General features: G+C 40.3%; 1 protein-coding gene across 2 annotated transcripts in view; it reads left to right on the forward strand.

The window, feature by feature from the left end:
* The window catches only part of LOC136718587 (3',5'-cyclic-AMP phosphodiesterase 4C), a 134,116-nt gene that overhangs the window by 46,959 nt on the left and 67,657 nt on the right, over nucleotides 1-19,500 (forward strand). Inside the window, exon 1 of one of the 2 annotated variants that reach the window (XM_066696364.1) lies at nucleotides 16,285-16,984. The exons of the other annotated variant lie outside the window; for it this stretch is intronic. Within the exon in view, the coding sequence (XP_066552461.1) occupies nucleotides 16,737-16,984 (248 nt within the window). The 5' untranslated portion in view covers nucleotides 16,285-16,736. Of the gene's footprint in view, nucleotides 1-16,284; nucleotides 16,985-19,500 lie in introns of those variants that run through there. 2 annotated transcript variants of the gene reach the window in all.

Raw genomic sequence — 19,500 nt, forward strand, 5'->3', positions numbered from 1 at the left:
GTTGTACCAGTTTGGGAAACAGTCTTGTCAAGTCCTGTCGATAAAGCCGAAGAAATGCAGCCTAGTGCTTGAGTGAGCAATAATGAATAACGTGGTTGTGAATGCTGTGTGAAAGGGAAAGCTTTATTTAGCTCCTTAGTTTCTTAATACCCACACAAACACTATATTACCAAAAGTACCAAGATGACAGACACATTTCAAAAGCTTTTTATATATCTTATTTTATAGGATGTAGGCCCAGTTTTGGCCTTAAGGTCTGCTATAATCCTTTTGATAACAAGCCAAATGAAACAGCAGGAGATGTTGTTCTATAGGGTCTGTTCTTAATTTACCATCATCAGAGCTGTTCTATGGGATTGATGACACTGAGCAAACAATATCATGTTCAAGGGTTGTCCTACAACCACTGGGTTACACCCTCAGCTGTCTGACTTACTGTGATGCAGTATCCTCATACACCTCGTAAAGAATGCCTACGAATGGTCGCGTCTTTCCTAAAGGGGGACATATTGAACCCCCACGTTCCCCCCTAAACCTACCCCTATGGCTATTGTCCTTAATGGAATAATATACAGACAGGTCAGGGTGGCCTCCACAAGGACGTATCGCTTCCGGACCTCTTGTAGAATCCATTACTGGCAGAGCGAGGTTTGTTATTCTTTTCGGTAAAATGGTGTAGACAAAGAAGTATGCTTCCAGAAAACAAGCCCACCAACAAACAAGAGAACATTTCCTCTGGTGTGGGGGATGTTGTTTTGTTTTGGGAAGAAAAAGGAAACCTGCTTCCTGGTGGAAGAGCTGGGACCCATTCTGGAAGGGGAAAATACAAAAGTTTGGCAGGGATAGACGTTTTCAACGTTCAAACAATGTGTCAGTGAAATAGTCAGTTTTACAGAGGAAGTGGTTCTACTGTATAATGACATCTCAAAAGCTATCTTGCCATTCCCTGTTTAACAAGAAGAGACAATAATACAGCTGTCCAGACCTTATAAAGAAATCCATCCTACAATGCCTGCGTCTATGGTTCTGTGCGGATGTTTCTGCTATGGGGGTACTTTCATTAAGTAGAAAAAAGTATAAAAATGGCTCTTGTGAAGTCTCAAACGAACTTTATAACCAGCACTAAACAGACAGGTATCATAAAGTAGTTGCCCTGGAGGCCTTTTATGCCTTCCTGACACCTTGACTATTTCCAAATTAACTAAATTAGAAGATGCAATATCTTCCTCACCTCTGTGCTATTTTTGTAAGTTTAGTAAAATAAAGTCCCTTTTTTATTTATAAAGTAACACAACTTTGCTTTTATTTCACAGCAGGATTTTTGGAAGGGTTTACTCCTTGCTCACATTTGCGCCTTAAATGGGGGATTGTACCATTTATTGGTCTCTTGATGGTGATTAGAAACTCATTTCCAGTTTGCAGTCTTCTAAAATACAAAGGTTATACTAGCAGCCTTGAGAGGCCTCATTGCCCTTTATAACCCTGCAGATATTAGTGAGCCCATTTATAAAATATACATATTTGCATTTGATTTTCAGAAACATTGCCTCTCTCCTATAAAAGTTACCTCTGCATAACATCACTTAGTCACACAGCATGTTCCTGTCACGTCTGTCATGGTGAACAGACTGGGCATAAGGGGACCCAGGTGCGGAGCGAACATGATTCAGGCAGAGAAGTCGAGAGCCGGCAGACAGGTATATCAAAGACAGTTCCGTAATCGTGGTCGGTAGAACAAGCAGAGTTCATGTCACAGGCAAACAGGGTATTAGAGGGAATCCGAAGTTGTGGTCAAAAACGGGTCAGGTATCCGATGAGCAAAAGGGGTCACGAGGAAGGCAAGGGTCAAACACAATGGAGAATAGAGACAGGTACAAGGCTTGGCAATTGGTGCAGATGCAAACAATGACTTGGGGTTTTAGCTGGGTTTAAATACACTGGGAGATGAGTGGGGGAAATCAGAAACAGGTGGAGATAATTGAATAATGCCATGAAACAGGTGAAGGGTGACATCTGGTGTTGAGCTGGGGAAGATGCAGGTAGACGGCATGACAGTACCCCCCTCCCGACGTGCATCCCAGGATGCCCCAAACTACTGACTACGAGGACGGCCACAGGGTTGGGGGGCAGGATCGCCTGGGTGATCCCGGTGGAAATCCGCAATAAGGGAAGGGTTGAGAATGTCGGCGGCAGGGACCCAGGATCGCTCCTCCAGACCGTAGCCCTCCCAGTCCACAAGGTATTGCAAGCATCCTCTGAGGTGACGAGACCATAAGAGGGACCAGACAGCATAAGCGGGACCGTCCTCCAGGTCAACGGGAGGTGGAACACATCCATCTGTTGTGACAGCAGCAGCGGAAGGATGAATAGCATCAGCCGTGACTGGTTTGAGGAGGGAATCATGAAAGGAAGGAGAGATACGAAAGTGCGCAGGCAATTGAAGGCAATTTTGTCACTGGATTGATTTGTTGTAGACTCTTGTATGGACCAATATAACGTGGGCTCAACTTTCGGGACGGTAGTCTGAGATGAATATTCCGGGTTGAATGCCACACCTCTTGACCTGGCTGGTACTGTGGTGCTTGATGCCAGTGTCGATCTGCCTGCGCCTTCTGATGCCACACAGCACGTTGCAGCCGAACATGTGCCATCTGCCAGATTTGTCGCTGCGGTGGTACCAATCGTCAATGGCTGGGATGTCAGTAGAGCCTCCAGTCCCGGGAAACAGGGGTGGCTGGTATCCTAGGACACACTGGAATGGGGTGAGACCTGTAGAAGAGCTGACAAGGGAGTTTTGGGCATACTCCGCCCATGGGAGATATGTACTCCATTCCTGTTTATGATGGCTGCAATATGTTCAGAGGAAGCGACTGATTTCTTGGTTGAGATGCTCAAAAAAGGCGGACCAAACCTGGGACATGAACTGGGGACCCCTATCTGACACTATGTCTTCTGGCAGTCCGTAGATGCGAAAAACCTGAGAAAAAAGGAAATTGGCAGTGTGGAGTCCTTTGAGTGGTATTAACCTGCATGATTTAGAGAATGTGTCGACAGCGACCAAGATCGTGGTATAACCATGGGTGCTGGGAAGGTCAGTGAGGAAGTTGATGGCAATGTGTGACCAGGGTCGCTGAGGAATGGGGAGTGGTTCAAGGAGACCGGAAGGAGCTTGGCGAGGAGTTTTCGACTGGGCACAGGGTCCACATGCCATTCTAATGGATGAAACTAATTTTATGTATTTCTAAAAGATCAGCAGTCACATTGTGCATTGCTCCTCATCGATTTAATTTAAGACAAACTTTCAGATATAACTCCTTCACTGCAACATTTATGCCAGTTAAGTTGAATGTAAAAAAAGGAAAAAATCATTGTACCATCCACATTACTCAGCAGAAAAAGCTGATTTCTTTCCAAAGGTTATCCGAGTGACATTATTAACATTGTGTGTAAAATGTCCGTTGATTTGCTGTAACGTTCAGTAATGGAAAAGTGTGGGTCACTGTGACCTAACTACTTGAATGTTTCGAGTACTGAGATTATGATCATGGTTTGCGTTCTTTATAATTCGCATCATTGGAGATGCTCTTGTTTTTAAACCGCGGTGCTGGATTAGAATAGTCCTTGTTCTGCAGCCATAAAATAATGTAATTTCTTTGTATGAAGGACCCCAGTTCAGTTAAAAAAAATATTGGTCATCTGTGGCAGCCTAATGCATCCTGTTTTGTGCATGAACATGAATTGTGCCATGGTTAACTTAGCAGAAACAGAGATGTCACTGAGGCTACTGGCCATCAAATAGGCCAGTTAGGACTATGAGGGGAAGAAATGGGGAAACACAATCCAGCAAGGAGGTCACAGATGACTGGGTTTTTGGTGAACCAAAGTACCCATATCTCTTATAGGACTGGTAAAAATGGACAAAAAAAAAGTGATTTCTCTCTCTCTCTCTCTCTCTCTCTCAGATAGAACCGAGCGAAATCTAATTACAGTGTGTAGGCTGTCTCTCCAAACTCAATCTGTTGCTCTGCGAGGATGTTCCAGAATTTCTCTTCATTTTGGTGGCAAAGCTAGATTGACGTGTTCAGTTTGCCGTCTGACACTCTCAGAGCTGCTTTTTTAATTCAGCCACAGTTGCTTAATAAAACAGTCTGGTAACCTTGGAGCTTTTTTAATATATATATATTTATTTTTTCTTCTAGCTAAAACATCCAGCAGGTTGATGGCAAAGACAGGGATTAGAGGCAATCACTTGGTCAGTTTCTTAGTTTAAATAGATTCAGGCACAGGGCAGTACAGTATCTAAAATGATAAAAAAGAATGCAGTTTAAACCAAGTAGAAAAACAGTTTAATTGTAAAGCCATTGACGTGCTCACATGTAATTTGATATTCCTAATGTTGTTTTCCCCAGTCTTTGTATCCTGCGGTGACAAATTACTGTAATGTTTTGTAAATTGATTAGTTTAGGAAGAATGAGTATAATAAAGCCCTTGCCAAATTGTTTCTTGCTTACGTTGTTGTTGTGTTCTAATCAGGCGTGACAGACTAATGCACCATCCTGTTGGAGATGGCAAAAATATTATAGTTTTTTTATTTTTTGCCCTGGTGAGCACTCCCGCAAGGATGAATGTTCTCTAAAGGCAGAGAAGTGTAAAAGTCTTATTGTTTGAATTACAAATAAGATATAATTGACTGCAGTGGGATGTTTACATACCCAGTAGTGCAATAAATCCTGACGGAGAACCTTCTGGAATTCAGGTTGGGTTACCCAGCATTCTTATGATTACAGACAGTACTTTGGAATAGTGTAAGAATCTAAGGTCACGTTCATGTGGGCTTCTTACAGTGATGTCACCTGGGTATACAAGTGTTATTTTATGTAGGCACCTCCATCTTGTTTGGGTTGCTTTCTGACAAAAACGCAACCAATTCTGTGCTTCTGTTATATCTTGATATTGGCGATTTTCACCAGCTGAATGCGGCAATCTGATTATTCAAGTGAGTGTGTGAAGGAAGTGATGGTGGGGTTGTAAGATTCGCTGGAAATTGTGTGTGTTGATCAATAAGCTTGTTTAGAAATGATAAATCCCACAACTCACAATCTCTAAACTGTGGACAGTCAATCATCAGCCAACCTGCCCACAGAGTCCCTGAAAATAGAAAAATAAAACCCCAAAGCAACAAAATAAAACATCATACTTGGTGAGTCAAGAGCGCAGTATTATGTCTGTCACATTCAATTAGACTGTCTGGCAATCCTTTCATCTACCGTCCCTGTGACTCATTGACATCAAGTCTGCGGAAAGCGGCAGAAGGTCTCGACTGACTACCTGAATCAAGAAGTCCAATCTCCCAGCAATCCCTGCAGAGTGCCTTGATGCCAAGGATAGCGGAGGCCTGAATTGTCAATCTGTTTAAAGCCCACGCTGCACTGTGTTCCTATCTCACTCTTCATCTTTAATTTTCGAACTCGCTGCTACTACACACGTCGGCTCTGCAGTAGAGCTACAGATGTCGGTCAATGTCTCAAACTCCATTCAGTGCTTTTCTTTTGTACCGTAGCCCTTAGAAAATGGTTGAGCATCACAACTCCTTCCTACTTAGGCCGTGCTTTTTCATGGATTGGGATGGGTTTGGCATTCCCGTCATGGAGAACAAGTCAGCTACAACAGCTACAACAACAGCAACAATAACAATTATTTTATTATTATTATTATTATTATTATTATTATTATTATTATTAATCTCACTTGTACTTACCTGTACCAATTTTTACATAATGTATTAGGGCTGTGGAAATGGACAATAAGCCATTTGAGACAAGAAATGTTGATCCTTTCATTGATATTTGATTTCTTCTGATATTGTATGTAAGGAGGCCTTGAAAACACCAAGTGAAAAGAATCTACAGGAAAGTGGCTCAAGTTATTCTATACAGCAACCTCTTGAATGTATTACTATAATGGTGATTAAGCAAATGTCTCAAATGTGTATTGCCCCAATTAACTCAACTCTAAGGTAGCAGTAGTAACTACACAACATTACTTTGTACATAAAATAAAATGTCTTGAGAAGCATCTGGTATTAAATATATTTAAACGAATCTGCAGAATTAACAAATACAGAAGGGCAAAGCTACTAATGTGTTTTAATTAAAAAGGCACTGTTTACATTGCAGTGAAGCAGAGCAGTGAGCTAGTCTCTGCATCATTCACTGCAGTGACAAGAGCGGTTCTCATTCTCCCTGTTGATTAATGCTTAATTAATGTTGTTCAAATAGTTGACACAAGAGACATTTTATAGCAAGTTTTGTACAACCCCAATTATATTTCCTGTGCTAAAGATATTGATCTGATTGCCATTCTGTTTGGAGCCACCTGGATCTGACAGATATATTTTTAAATACTGTTTTTCTATGTACAATGAATCTGCAGTGCACAGAATACAGGACCTCCAAATGAATCGTCAGCTCAAGCTCAGGACTCTGTGACTCAGAGTCGCTATGACTGACAACCTTTCGCCCACATGTGTGCAGGGATTCCAGAGAAATACTTTTGTTATTAAACGATAGTCTCTGGAATTAGATTACATTTCAACAGTCATTCAGTCTCAGACACAGGATAAGACTGTTCCACACTCCAGTTTTCTTTTTTCTTGACTTTCCTTTAGCTTTGTATCTTTTTTGTCTTTATTTATATTTGTTTATTAGAAATTAGATCTTATTTAGTTCTTCACTTGCCTACCGCATCATGTGAACCATTGCTAGCAACGTGGAAGAGAAGTCTACCATGTGGCTAATGTGGTTAATGAAGATGGACATTTTCTTACATGACCACATGAGGGCAGCACCAGAACCTCTCTGATCTGCTAGTGAACACAAAGGAGAACTAATGTTTAGGAGACCCTAAGGTACTAACCTCTTAGCCATACTGTAAAGTGGTGAGGTTCAGATCATGGGAATGCTTTGATTTACCCTGTAGCTTGAATTTCCTGTGTAAACCAGATTGATCGAACTGGCTTATTCTTTTTGGTCTCTGGTCTCTTCTGCTGGAGCCTAAAAATAATCCAGCTGGGGCATAACATTCAGGAACCACAATTGTATTCGGTTCATGCCTCCTGATCATATGAGAAATGCTAGCACAGCCAAGTCTCTGAAACTTACATTGATCAAGCTGGTTTCTCTCTCGGCTGGACTGGGTCACCAGCAGCCCTTTGAGATGTTCCTGTTGTTGTTGTGGTAAAGCACCCACTGGTGTCAAGGATTAGATGTGCCAGCGTACTGTAGGTAGCAAATTCTACTTCAGTTTGTGTTTTTGTATTCTGTTGTATTGTGAAAGGTTTCTCACACAGAGATTGTACGATTCCTGCAGGCACAGTGCTCATCTGTGTGCTGTGTGTTCTGGATTAAGCTGCCAGCAAGCTCTATATATATATGTGTGTGTGTGTGTGTGTGTGTATGTATGTATGGCATTCATGTCTGGCATATGCTTATCAGTATTTGTGATAGCCTACTGCTGCAGCCTAGATCTTGGTATTATTTCCAGCAGGCTTCTGCAGGTCTAATCTGTTTGGCCTGATTTCCTGTCCAAAGTGATAACACAATAGCATGATTGTTTATAGCAGACTTATTTCTTAGAAAGCATGGACAGGTACTTCCTATTATTTATTTGCTGTTGACTTTACTTTTCGTCCTGTTGTTATTAGTGAAATGCCAGCGAGTGCTTTGTATCGGAGCCTGCCATACAGTGGTGATTTGCTAGGCTTCATGCTAAAGACAGTGTCATCTAACTAGCTCTTCATTCTGGAGTTGCAACAAGGCAAGCACCTATTCAAGAGTAATAACTAGGATATATGTGCTAGACTGGATGGGTGCTAGGCATTTAGACAATACTGACTTCCACTTAGCAAACATACGTACTACTTCCTTGTACCACTACGACTTCTGACTTCTCTCACAGACTCTGGTTCTTGTCTAATATACAGCGGCTGTGTATTTATCTGTGGTGAATTCTGCTCAGTTCTGAAAGTACAGGGTCAACAAGTGGTCTGCCACTGCGGTGTCAAAATATAATCCAAAGGTGACGCCCCAATCTCGTGTGTTTGTTTGCTTGTTGGTGTTGCACTATGGCAACACAGTTGGATAGCTGTTGAAAAAAGGCCTCTGCTTGGTTGTTTTAAACAGCCAGCCAGCTGAGGGCCCTTGTTGCTTGAGTGCAGGCTGCCCCGGAACAACATGAGAGAGGGCTGAGGGCTGAGCGCAGTCTAGACTGGATCACGGCTGGATTGCTTATTAAAAGTGCAGCTGAGGAGAACAGGATTTTGAAGGCTGCTTCCCTGTGATTTAACTGAGGATCCATATGGTTCCTATTGCATCCCATTCCAGAACAGGTTTCCATCCCTCAGTTGGTGTGGCCATAATAGACAACACCATTCCTTTGTATGTTTGGTTATTTATTTATTTATTATTATAGCAAACCATCATGAAGCATCAATATATAAAATAGCATGTTGTGTGTGCATTCACAGGTATTTGCATGTGTGTATATGTAAAGTAGCATATACAGTATGTATAATTATGTGTAGTTGTAGAGATTGTCTACGAGTATGCCTATGTCTCCAGCAGTATATTAATTAAATGCCGTTACACCATTATCCAGGCATTTTGTGAAAGCCCACTCATTGCCGATTTAGGAGTCTAGAAGGTCACATTCAAGCCCTCAGTTTTTTGTTTCTTTTGTTTGTTTTTTGAACAATATCTAATTTGGTGAAAAAGAATGGTCGCCTAGGTGATTTTATATGCTGAGAGATGAGCTGAGTTCCCCTGTAAAGCCTGAATTTCCTAACCAGGCAAATGCTGTGAAACCGTGTCTACTAAGTAACATCCACCATGTCTATTATTCATTGTCATACTGTGCTGTAGTGACGAATAAGATATCTACTCCATTTATTCTAATTAGAAATAGCCAGAACCCCAACCCTAGACCTATATCTGAAACTAATTCCTTACAGTTCACTCTTTAAAAACAGAACCCTATCCTTGAGAGAAGGCTATGATTACTCTAGTTCAATCCCAAAACTTAATTCCAGGGCAAATTGCAGTTAAATGACTGCAGATGCAATTGTGAGAGGTTTCCTTCACTTGTATCCTAAAATAAACAGCTTTGTTGAATTAACACATCTGTAGTTTGTCAGTTAATTGTTGACATCCAGAATAAACAGCAGTAAAAGGCAGAAATCTTGCTCACTTTATTTCCAAGATGTCTTCTCCCAGGTACAAGAACAATGATTTAAGTGATCTTTGACAATATGAGTATTTACTGCAACGTTACCAACAATAAATTAAAGCACTTCTTGCTCTTTTGACAGTCAGGTTAGGAAATGTTGGCTTTACTGTTGGAAAACAAAACTAGGCTATTCTGGTCTTCCTTTTTGTGGGCAGAACAGTGGCCTCCCACAGTCACCAAGGAGGCTATAATTAGCCTGAAAGTAAGTTGGATTTTATCCAGGCTGCTTCCATTGTAATAAACTATAGTAATCAATTTAATTGCTGATCACAGTATGCTGATGGTTGGGACTATGCTAGAAGCTGCTGTGTTGAACCTTGTATAAGCAAGTAGGGAATTTGAAGACATGGCAAATGGTATGAAAGTGGGAGCCAGTATAAGAACTTACTGAAATGTAAACCTACCCATTAGATACCTGCTTCACTTGGCATGGGCATGAAAGGGGATGTATTTCATTCACTGTGGCTTCACACAAATCTGTCGGGGGGGTGGTGAAACAAAACATGACAATATCGCACATTCCAAATGAATAAAGGGAACCACTTGACATACTGCCTCAGTTTGATGCCATCCATTGTAAGGATGCTCGTGATTGAGGGGATGCTGCACAGATACTGCACTGGCATCTGTGTCGGTTTGTCATTGATGACAGCCTTGGAATCATAGTGCATCTTTCCCCAGATCTCTGGCGTCTTTGAGAGGATTTGAGGGCTTCTGTCAGTCTTTGACCGTGCTGTTGTAATGCCAACATTTATTTCTTCTTCACCTAACTGCATACAGGCTGTAAACTAAACAACAAAACCAACTTTCTTCTTTTGGAGATCCAGCAGCAGCTTAAATTATGACATGTACTGGTCAACATGAAAAGATATAAAGTCTGAATGCTTATTTTATCTGTCCCAATTTTTGGATAGATTTTTTTTACTCCTAATTTAATTAAGCAAAACATCCTTTTAAAGTGATATCAAGCATGTACTCCTTTTAGAGTTCGATAATACAATTTTAAACTTGGTACAAACAGCATTATTCTCTAAGAGGCATAGTGGAGGAATCTTGTCTCTATTCTCTTTCACCTGGTTTGGCCTTATTCTATTTGGCCGAGATCTATTTATGCCTCTCAGGACAGTACTTTGTTTCCCTTATTACTGCTGTTTTCTAGATCAGTCAGTGTGCGCAGCTTGGGCGTTCATTTCTTTCCAAATGAAAGGCAATTTGGGTTTCAAATAGTTGGGTTTGCCTCGTTAGAAAAGAAGGAGCGGTAGAATAGGTTGCCGTATGCAAAACTTGCCATCGATGCCAGTCTTTGGTCACCTTTTAATGTATTGTGCTTAAGAGCTTTTGGAGGTCCTCTCCGCTTCAGTGAAGAATCTAGTCAACAACAGGACAGGATACTTTTCTTTTTAAATTTTAATTGTTTTGCTGCAATCACTAAAGCAAAGCAAAATAGCTGCTTGATTGAAATATTTTTTGTTGACTGTTGGCCCATTGTACACTGTTGCTGCACAGAGATGGAATACCACAGGAAATCCAGTCAAAATTTGTGTGTGTCTGTGTGTATTTTATTATTATGATTACTTGAGCCCAAGCTGACAACCCTGTGTTGGTTTCACAAGGCAATAATGACCCTGCCGAGTGAAAGGCGAGGGTGCTAGCTAGAGTGGGAGGGTGTAGGCGCCTTGGCAAGCTTGATCTCTTTGCATACTTGATGTCCTACACTATAGCTGTGTGTATGTGTGTGTGTGTGGTGAGGGGGTTAGGAAAAGAAAGAAAGAAAGAAGAGGATAAACAGAATGTCAGTCTGTTAAAATTGTTGTTGCTTCAATGTATTTACTCACTTATTTTGATGCATTTATCAGTTTTCCTTAACATCCTTAATTGATCTGTGACTTTATGGATATGAATTGAGTCCAATCTAGTAAAAAGAAAAGAAAAAGGAAAGTGGAATGTAAGGTTGAATGAGTTGATGATTGCTGTGAACTCAAGGGTTTGTATTATTTCTTATGCACACTGTAATACAGCAATGCAGGATAAAGGCCCTTTTAAGAAACTGCTGATGCTGTTATAACTGGGTTACATATGATCTTGTACAGATAAATGGCTTACGTTGTTCAAATAGCCACCTGGAATTCACAGAGCAATTAAATCCATTCCAAATTACAGTGTAACGCAACAAATAGAGATGTAGCAAAGCCCCACATCTGAGGCCGGAATTCCTCCCTGGGGAATGTGGTGACAACCGATAAACATCTGTAACCAAGCCGTCGTATCACGTCTCTCGGTTTATATAAAGTCTAGAGACGCCTGTATGTGTAGTCTGCAGAAGAGGGTGAGGAATATCAGACCCCTTTTCTATTCAGTTCGAGTCTGGTGGAATCTTGGCATTTGATTTGAAGCACAGAGGCTTCTGTAGGCCTGGGTTTATGGGTTTTAGGGCTGATGGGAGAGCTATGCAGGGCTCTGCTTGGTCAGTGATGCAAAGTACAGCGCTTTAATTGGAACCCAGAACTGTGGCTTTAGGCTGGTTCGATAATTCCGCTCCAGCCTGCAAATACATTTGTGGTTCACCACTGTCCACACTTGTGAGGAGCGAAAATGTAATGTCTTTGAGTGCAGTCATAGATCTGTAGGCCAACCTCAGTTGCAAGGGACTGTGTCTAGATATCAACTGCCAGGGGGGGCAGTTCTTTCTTGGCCTTACGGCATTTTTTTTTTTTTTGGTTGATGTTGAGTTCCTGAAAGTTTCTCTGCACTATTTTTTTTTTCTCTTTTCACATTAAGTTTCTCCAATGGTGGAATTCAGCTCTGAGATGAAGTCAGTGAATATGAATTACACAGTATGTGTTCAGTAATCAGCCTTCTGGCGCAGGAGGGAAATCTAAATTGCTGCCTGAAATGGTTTTACCTGAAGCAGATGATTAAAATTAAAGTGAGCAAAGACTTGTTCACTCATGGGAAGCCTGATTTTCTCAGAGAGCCACATGTTGGGAGAACGTCTGATGAATTTTGAAGGTGAGGTGTGTATGTAAATATGGATTCAATACTGTATCTGTATATATTAATAACTATAGCTCTTATTCTGCTAATAAGTGTTGCAGTGGTGGGTGTCTATGAAAGTCTGAAAATACCAAAAGGATCAAAAAGTGTTTCACCATCTTAGGAGTCAGATAGTTAAAATTGCAGCACTGCAGCAGTTTACATGGCAGCGATGAAAGAACGTTTTTATATGTTGTTATAAGTATGCAAAAATATGCAAACGAGTTCCATCAAGCTCAACTATAATGTATACATTCAGAATACAGGAATGGTTTATTAAAGAGGCTTCTCAAATTCATTATTTATGCTCTTAATGTCAAACCCTGCTTTAGGCCTGCATTTCTTTATTTATTTGTTTGCAGCTCATTGTATAGCTTCAATCAATCACAAGGCCACTAGCAACGTTGTTTGTTAGTACTTATTGAGGACACATATCCTGGGTGAAAGGTATCATACAACATGTTAGTTCAAAATAAAATGTTATAAAGAGAACGATGTTCTGGCTTCATTCGTCTGAGTGTCAGAAAAGAAAGGAACAAATAAAAAGTCGATTTACCTTCGTCTAAAACCAGAGGGCGAGAACAAAAGACTAGTGTTCAGTTGTCTAGACAATAAACCTAAAGATAAATACCAAATACTATGTGAAGCAGGGAATACAATTGATTTTAAGGGCAGCTTCTTACAGTGTAATTGCTATTCATGACTAATAAGGAAAGGAAGAATGCTGAAGTACAGAAACTATTTTGTATGTGTTTTCTCTTTTTTTTCCTGTTTTTTGTTTGGTCTTTTGCATCATTTTAAGGAAGCTCTGGGATGTTTGTCTGTCATTTGTAGGAAGTGTCCTTGATTTATTACCCTCTCCCCCATCCGTACAGCAAGACGTTTCCTGGATGAAACAAAACGCTCGTCCAAAACCAACTTTCCTTCCTTTCTTGGTAAACTACTAATTTATCCGGGGGCCAGAAATCCAGTTTGCCTCTTTCAATCTATCAATGTTTGTCCTTCAGGTTCCCGACAATAAACAACCCCGTTCAAATGGAAAGCATGTTGTATCATAGGCAGCCATTCCATAGTCTCCTAATTAGTCATGAGGTTTCTCACTAGAAAACACAAGTAAAGGTTTTTGGAAAATAGAGGGTTAGCATTTTGCATGTAATTACATGACGTGTTATTACTAATTGCTATAAATCACCCTATATAATTATGTCTGTACTGTATATAATTTAGTGGTGCAACCAAGAGCAGACTATAGCATTGTTCTACAAACTTAAAAAGTATAAGTGAGTCTGCAATGAAGGGCCTGTGTTTCTGGTACTATTTTATTGTCCAGCGCCCTTAGGATTGGATTGTGGGAGGAGGCCCAATGCACTAAAAAGTCAAAAGTGGCTTGAAACAGTGATCCATATCTATCCCAAGCCTAAAACATACTTATATTACTGTATCAAGATAAGAGATTCAATTATTTATTTATTTTGATCACTATATCAGGTTAAAATGTATGTGGTCTATATTTCATATGGGAAAGAACAGTTCCCAGTTATTTTTGTTGTTTCCCTGAAAGGAATTTGTAATATTATCAGTGATTGAAATAAATTATCTTAGAATGTCAGTCTAGGCAAACAAGACAAAGTTGTTGGGTTCATATAATCCAATCAATATGATATTATGACACCTTTACTAGCTTTTGAGGGTCCCCAAATGGTTGAAATATGATTTGATTATTTTGCAAACTTCTGCTTCCTAAGGTGAATTGTGAGTGATTCATAAATATAAATGAATCGCCTGTTATTTCTGCAGCTATGGAAACATGGTCTTACTGTAAATACTGGACGCGTCAGAGGATGTCCTTGTGACCTTATGACCTTTGGCCCTGAGGCAACAATGGTTGACATTTCCTTCCCTCCTTAATAATAATAATAATAATAATAATAATAATAATAATAATAATAATAGAAAATATATACTAAAGGGCTGAATGGTTCTGTTGATCCACATGGGAAAGAGATGCATTTACAGCAGATGTAAGAGGTGCCCCATGATCGTGTTATTTGCTAACACATGTACACGTGCTCAGATATCACCTGTAGGTCACCGTCCTGTATTTTCTTATTGCAATGGAATACAATGACAGGAAGTTATCGGTTTTGTCAGTGGCATACTAGGTCAGCTTACACATCTTGTATCCTTCAGTTAACTAGCACTGTGCTCCTGTTTAGTTGTATTCTGTTAGAGCCCCATCTGCTGGATTGATCAGGCACAATGGCTTATACAGCCCAAAGTGGTCTGCTTAATAATGCCAGTTTCAGCTGATAACACGACAGGGAGACTTCTTGTTCTTTTGTGGAGAGGCATAGCTGATTGCATGCCTTGTCTCCAAAATGGATGTCAAGTTAAATGAGAGGTAATTGCAGTATGGCACTGTGGAGCTCTGTGCTTTGAATGTTGTTAACTGTTACCAGTTATATCAAAATCACATGCAGTTCAAATGATGTCTGCGATGCACCTAAATGTGACAAAATGTCTCCTCAGGAACCACTAGGAACCGAACTATGACTGAGTTAAATTCCTGCTAACATGTACATATTTAATTCAATCATGTACTCAAGCCTCATGTATGGTGAATGTAGCAATATGAGTTTTGCAATTTTATATATATAAAAAAAAAATCTGTGGTTTTACCATAGCACACAGTGTCTTCCAATGGGTTCAACATGTCTACATTGTGTTAACTACACTGGTCCATGCAATACCATGAAATAAGATGATCCATGTTTCTATGGCATGTTCACGAGTAAACCATGGTTTATTATCGTAGTCGTGTGTCATAAAGCACAGTGAAGACAAGAAAAACCACTGTAAAACCATGTTAAAATAATTAAAAATAAAATCCAATCTACAGTACATTTATCAAGGTGAACTAGGATTAGGGAGCGTTCATGGGAAGAAAACCCCTCAAGCACTGCAAATGGCCACTCCTGTTGTAGACTAAATGTCAGGAGCAATAAATGTATGCCTTTATTGAAGCTTATAGAGTAATCCCTGGCATGATGTTACAATACACGGTAAAGCAAATAATTCCTCTGTGACTTTGACCTGTTACATAAAACCAAAATCCTTTTGCTTATCACATTCCAAGATTGTGAAAGTATTGACTTTCTCATGATAGTTTAATGGTCTTTTGAAACCCTTCCTTTCAGTTAGGTCCATAACCTTACAGGGACGGAGGTCCTAGCATTGTGTTTCTTACAGTGTCACTGGCAATACAAGAACATTGACTTGAGGATCATATAAAATAAGCATTGATTGCCGTAAATAAAACAGAAAATGTTTGACTGAACAAATCTAATTGGTCTAAAGGAAACTATTTTCTTTTTATCTATATATTATCTAGATGTTTATGACCCTCAATGTCTTCTCTCACTGTGAACTCCAGTGGGTGATTTTGGTTTCAAATTTACATTCCTTAGGAAAGTCTTTGTTTCCCACATATATCAATGTAATGACCGCTACGCCACAAGCACAGCATAAGTGGGAATTGATTGTGAAAAAGAAATCTAGAGAGTAAACCGTGTGTAAGTGGTGGTTAACTTACAACACACATTCCAGTGCCCTTCCTGGAGAGAGGGGGAATATTCACAGCATCCCTACTGGGGCAGGACGGGCTCCAGCTGGGATCACAGGATCACGTTTTCCAGATAAACAAACCAGCCGAGTAAAGCCTGCAGAGTGAGTATCAGAGTCAACCTGAAACTGGTGGATCAGAACAATCTGCCGTTGAACTTCATCTCTTCTGGCGTTTTCTATCTAGAGTTATTTTCAGGTGACACTTGAGTCTGCTGGCAAACTTTGAAAGTTTGGAGAGTATACGCGACTCCTTCAAGAAGTTCAGGATGTCAGAGTTGAGGAGTGAAGTTTACGAGGGCGGGGAGAGGGCCGGTTAATGTTTACCCACCCAGGAGAGAGAAAGGAAGTGATTATAAAGGGACTCTGCCAAAGTGCCGGCTGCTCAGAGGATTTTTTATTTTTGTGCAGGGGGAGTCGGTTACAGTGTGCCACTGCTCGCTGTAAATTCACTGGCCATATTTAGCGTTGGGGTGGGGAGCATTGGTAATTATGTAAACAGAGTGCTAAAGTGGGAAGACCTGTTTTATTTTAAAGACTCCAGCTGCCAGGAGGAGTGGTAGTGATTCTACGGAGCTAGGTACGCTCTTTCCGATGTGGCTTTTTCCAATGTGGAGGGATAGGCAGCGAAGACAAGCACACTGGATTTACTTAAAGATGTCCCAGGAAGAGTGACCTGAAGGACCTCCCCACCCCTGATGAGAAAAAAAAAGCTGACAGATCGCACGTCCGCGTTCACAGAGCTTGTCCAAGACTGAGAAAACACTGCCGTTATTGAGGAACAGGAAGGCAGATCAGCCATGAGTGAAACCAGCTGTGAGGTTTTGGGGACACCAGATGAATCCCACGCTGAGAGCCTCCCAGTTAAGCTGGTGGTATCCAGATCCAGATCCTCGGGAGGGGGTTCCCCGGCAGTCTCCCCGAAAATGTCTCCTCGGAATTCTCCACGGAATTCTCCGCGGAACTCCCCTCTGCTCTTCCGCAAGATGATGATGAATCGGAGTATCTGCCTGCAGCGTCGGCGCTTCACCCTGGCCCACACACCCAGGTAGAGTGACCGCCCAGCTGCTGCATGATGAGCCGAGCATATTTGTGAAACTCCATTCATGGGTCTACGTCAGATTATTTTTTCAACACTCTTAATGAGGAATTCCTTCCACATAAAGCAATTTATTAAGCTGATCAAGTTTTACATCCCTATCAGCCTGATCAGAATTCCCTATCCTGCCAACTTGTAGTTATACTGTTTGCTTTCACATCCACCAATGTAATCAGATGTTGTAAGGAATCTGGCCAAACCATTTGCCTTCACTGTAGGAGGTTTACCCTTCAGATGATCAGCCAAGTTGAGGTAGAAAGAGGGATTTCAGGTTGGTGAGCCAATGCATTTTCCTACCTGGTGAAAGTTAAGCTTCTTTGCCAATCGTGTACATTCTGTGTCCAGTGTATCCTTTATTAGTGCACTAACCTCTTATGTCTCCTACGGGCATTGTCTTGAAATGTTTGGATTGAAAAATGCTGTCTTTCATCCGTTAAGCTCCAACTATTAGTCTGTTCTGTAACATTGGAAAAAGTGCCAAAAACCCCAAACGCATGATGGTTCCAGTGCTCTTTTAATTTCCGCATTCAAATCAGTTACTGGCAGGGAGAGGCAGGGTCCAGGAGAAAGGAGCCTTACAGATAGTAGGAGTCAGGGTATGCCACATTGCAAAAAGTCCACAGCTGGCATCTGAGCATCATGCCAGTCTTATTTTCTTCTAGAGGTGCAACATTCCATAGAAAAGTGAATTGATAGCAAAGAACCAGAGACATCAGAAACAAGTACAATGGCTAATGCATCAGCATTTGTTTTCAATGTGCGTTTTTTATGTGAACCGTAAAGGCAGTGGCTAAAGACTTTGTAAATTTGACAATGTAAAAAGGCAAGCAGGTTGCATTAGTTGTTTAAATTGAGTAATGGATAATGAATGTAAAGTCCCCATGTAGGAGAGAGAAGCTCCCACAGCATCCCCTCAATTAACAGGTTGCAGAGTCTTTTGAAAAGTATACATTTGGATGCTGGAGGGGAGAGCTTCATTACAGCGATGAGTCGTTCAGAAGTATAGGGAATGCAGATATTCTATAAGGAAACTTGCTCTTCATCCAGGTAGACTCCTTGGTTTGTTTGTTTGTAAAATTGGTACAGTCAGCATTTTCCCTAAGAGAAAACAACCCCCCCCCCCAAAAAAAAAAAAAACCCAACAAAAATAACATTCAGGGGTTGTTGATTGTTCAGACCTAGTTTTGAACAAAGACGAATTTCAGAATCACAGATCATGTGCTGTTCTTCACGCGGTAAGGTTTTTGAGTTTATTGCCCATCTCCGTGTTTTCTGTTAAGACATCAGGGCATGCATTCCTGTCCACTCCTCCTTCACTTGTATAATCATAGCCTGTTTTTCCCTTTCTTCACTAGCCAACAGAGCCATACTACTTTGTTAAATCATCCCCTGTTGCTGTGTGTAGGAGAGTATAAGCATCTGGTTAATATTTACAAAAAAGTTGTTCTCTGGCAATAAAGTAGGGTAGAGCACACAGACAACAGCAGAAGGTGAATGTCCCTATATCAGGGCAACAGTTCACTACAAATCTCCAGACTGACTCTGATATAAGAGGTTTAGGGTGGCAGATATATTAAACATTTAAATCAAATTATATTGAAAAATAGTTTCTGTGTTTTGCTTTTTAAAGGTATTTTACTAAGTAAGTGATACTTCATCCTGGTTCATCTACAGACATGTGCTTCAATCTGAGTTAGTTGTATTGCCAATTAAATTAATTCAATGCTTTCAACCTTGTAATGGCTAAAGTATTTTTTTAATTTTTGTTTTGTTTTGTGTTAATTAACTACTGATCAAATATAAAAGTCGTCCCTGAATTTAAGATTCACTTACATGCTTTTGAAGTCTAGTCTAGTCCTTTCACTGCAAGATTTTTCACTGACAGATCTCTGAACTCTTTTTTTTTTTTTTTTTAGAAATCCTCTGGGATATTTGTTACTGGCTAACAAAAATGGAAATTCAGAAAATAAACCTGCATCAAACTCCTGCAAGAGAGATATTTGACTCACTAGTATAAGTAACCCCTCTAGCATACCTTAATTTTATTGCTGGGGCAAAATAGATGGCCCAGTCATCTCCAATCATTCTCAACTAAATGTCTATGGTATCTCTATGCATACAATAATGGAAGATTTTACATTTTTTGTAATGGTGGAAACGTATGATATTATTAAACAGTTGGTTTAACATTTTGGGACGTTGGTTTTATGTATGTGAAATGTATCCACTAGTCTGAAATATGGTTTTAATAATGTGAAACTACCGCCAGCACAAATAAAGCAGTATTATCATGAGGTTACAAATTGGTACCATTCAGGGATACATCTAAGCCGGGCTGCATAATTTGAAAACATAATATAGCTGAGGCCTATTTCTGTTTCAAATAAAACTTTAAAAAGTTGCTTCTTACTATATTTTCATACTTTTTGACCTCTTCAAAATTTGAAAACTATCTTATAACTTCT

Source organism: Amia ocellicauda, chromosome 22, assembly GCF_036373705.1.
Source record: "Amia ocellicauda isolate fAmiCal2 chromosome 22, fAmiCal2.hap1, whole genome shotgun sequence".
Classification (NCBI taxonomy): domain Eukaryota; kingdom Metazoa; phylum Chordata; class Actinopteri; order Amiiformes; family Amiidae; genus Amia; species Amia ocellicauda.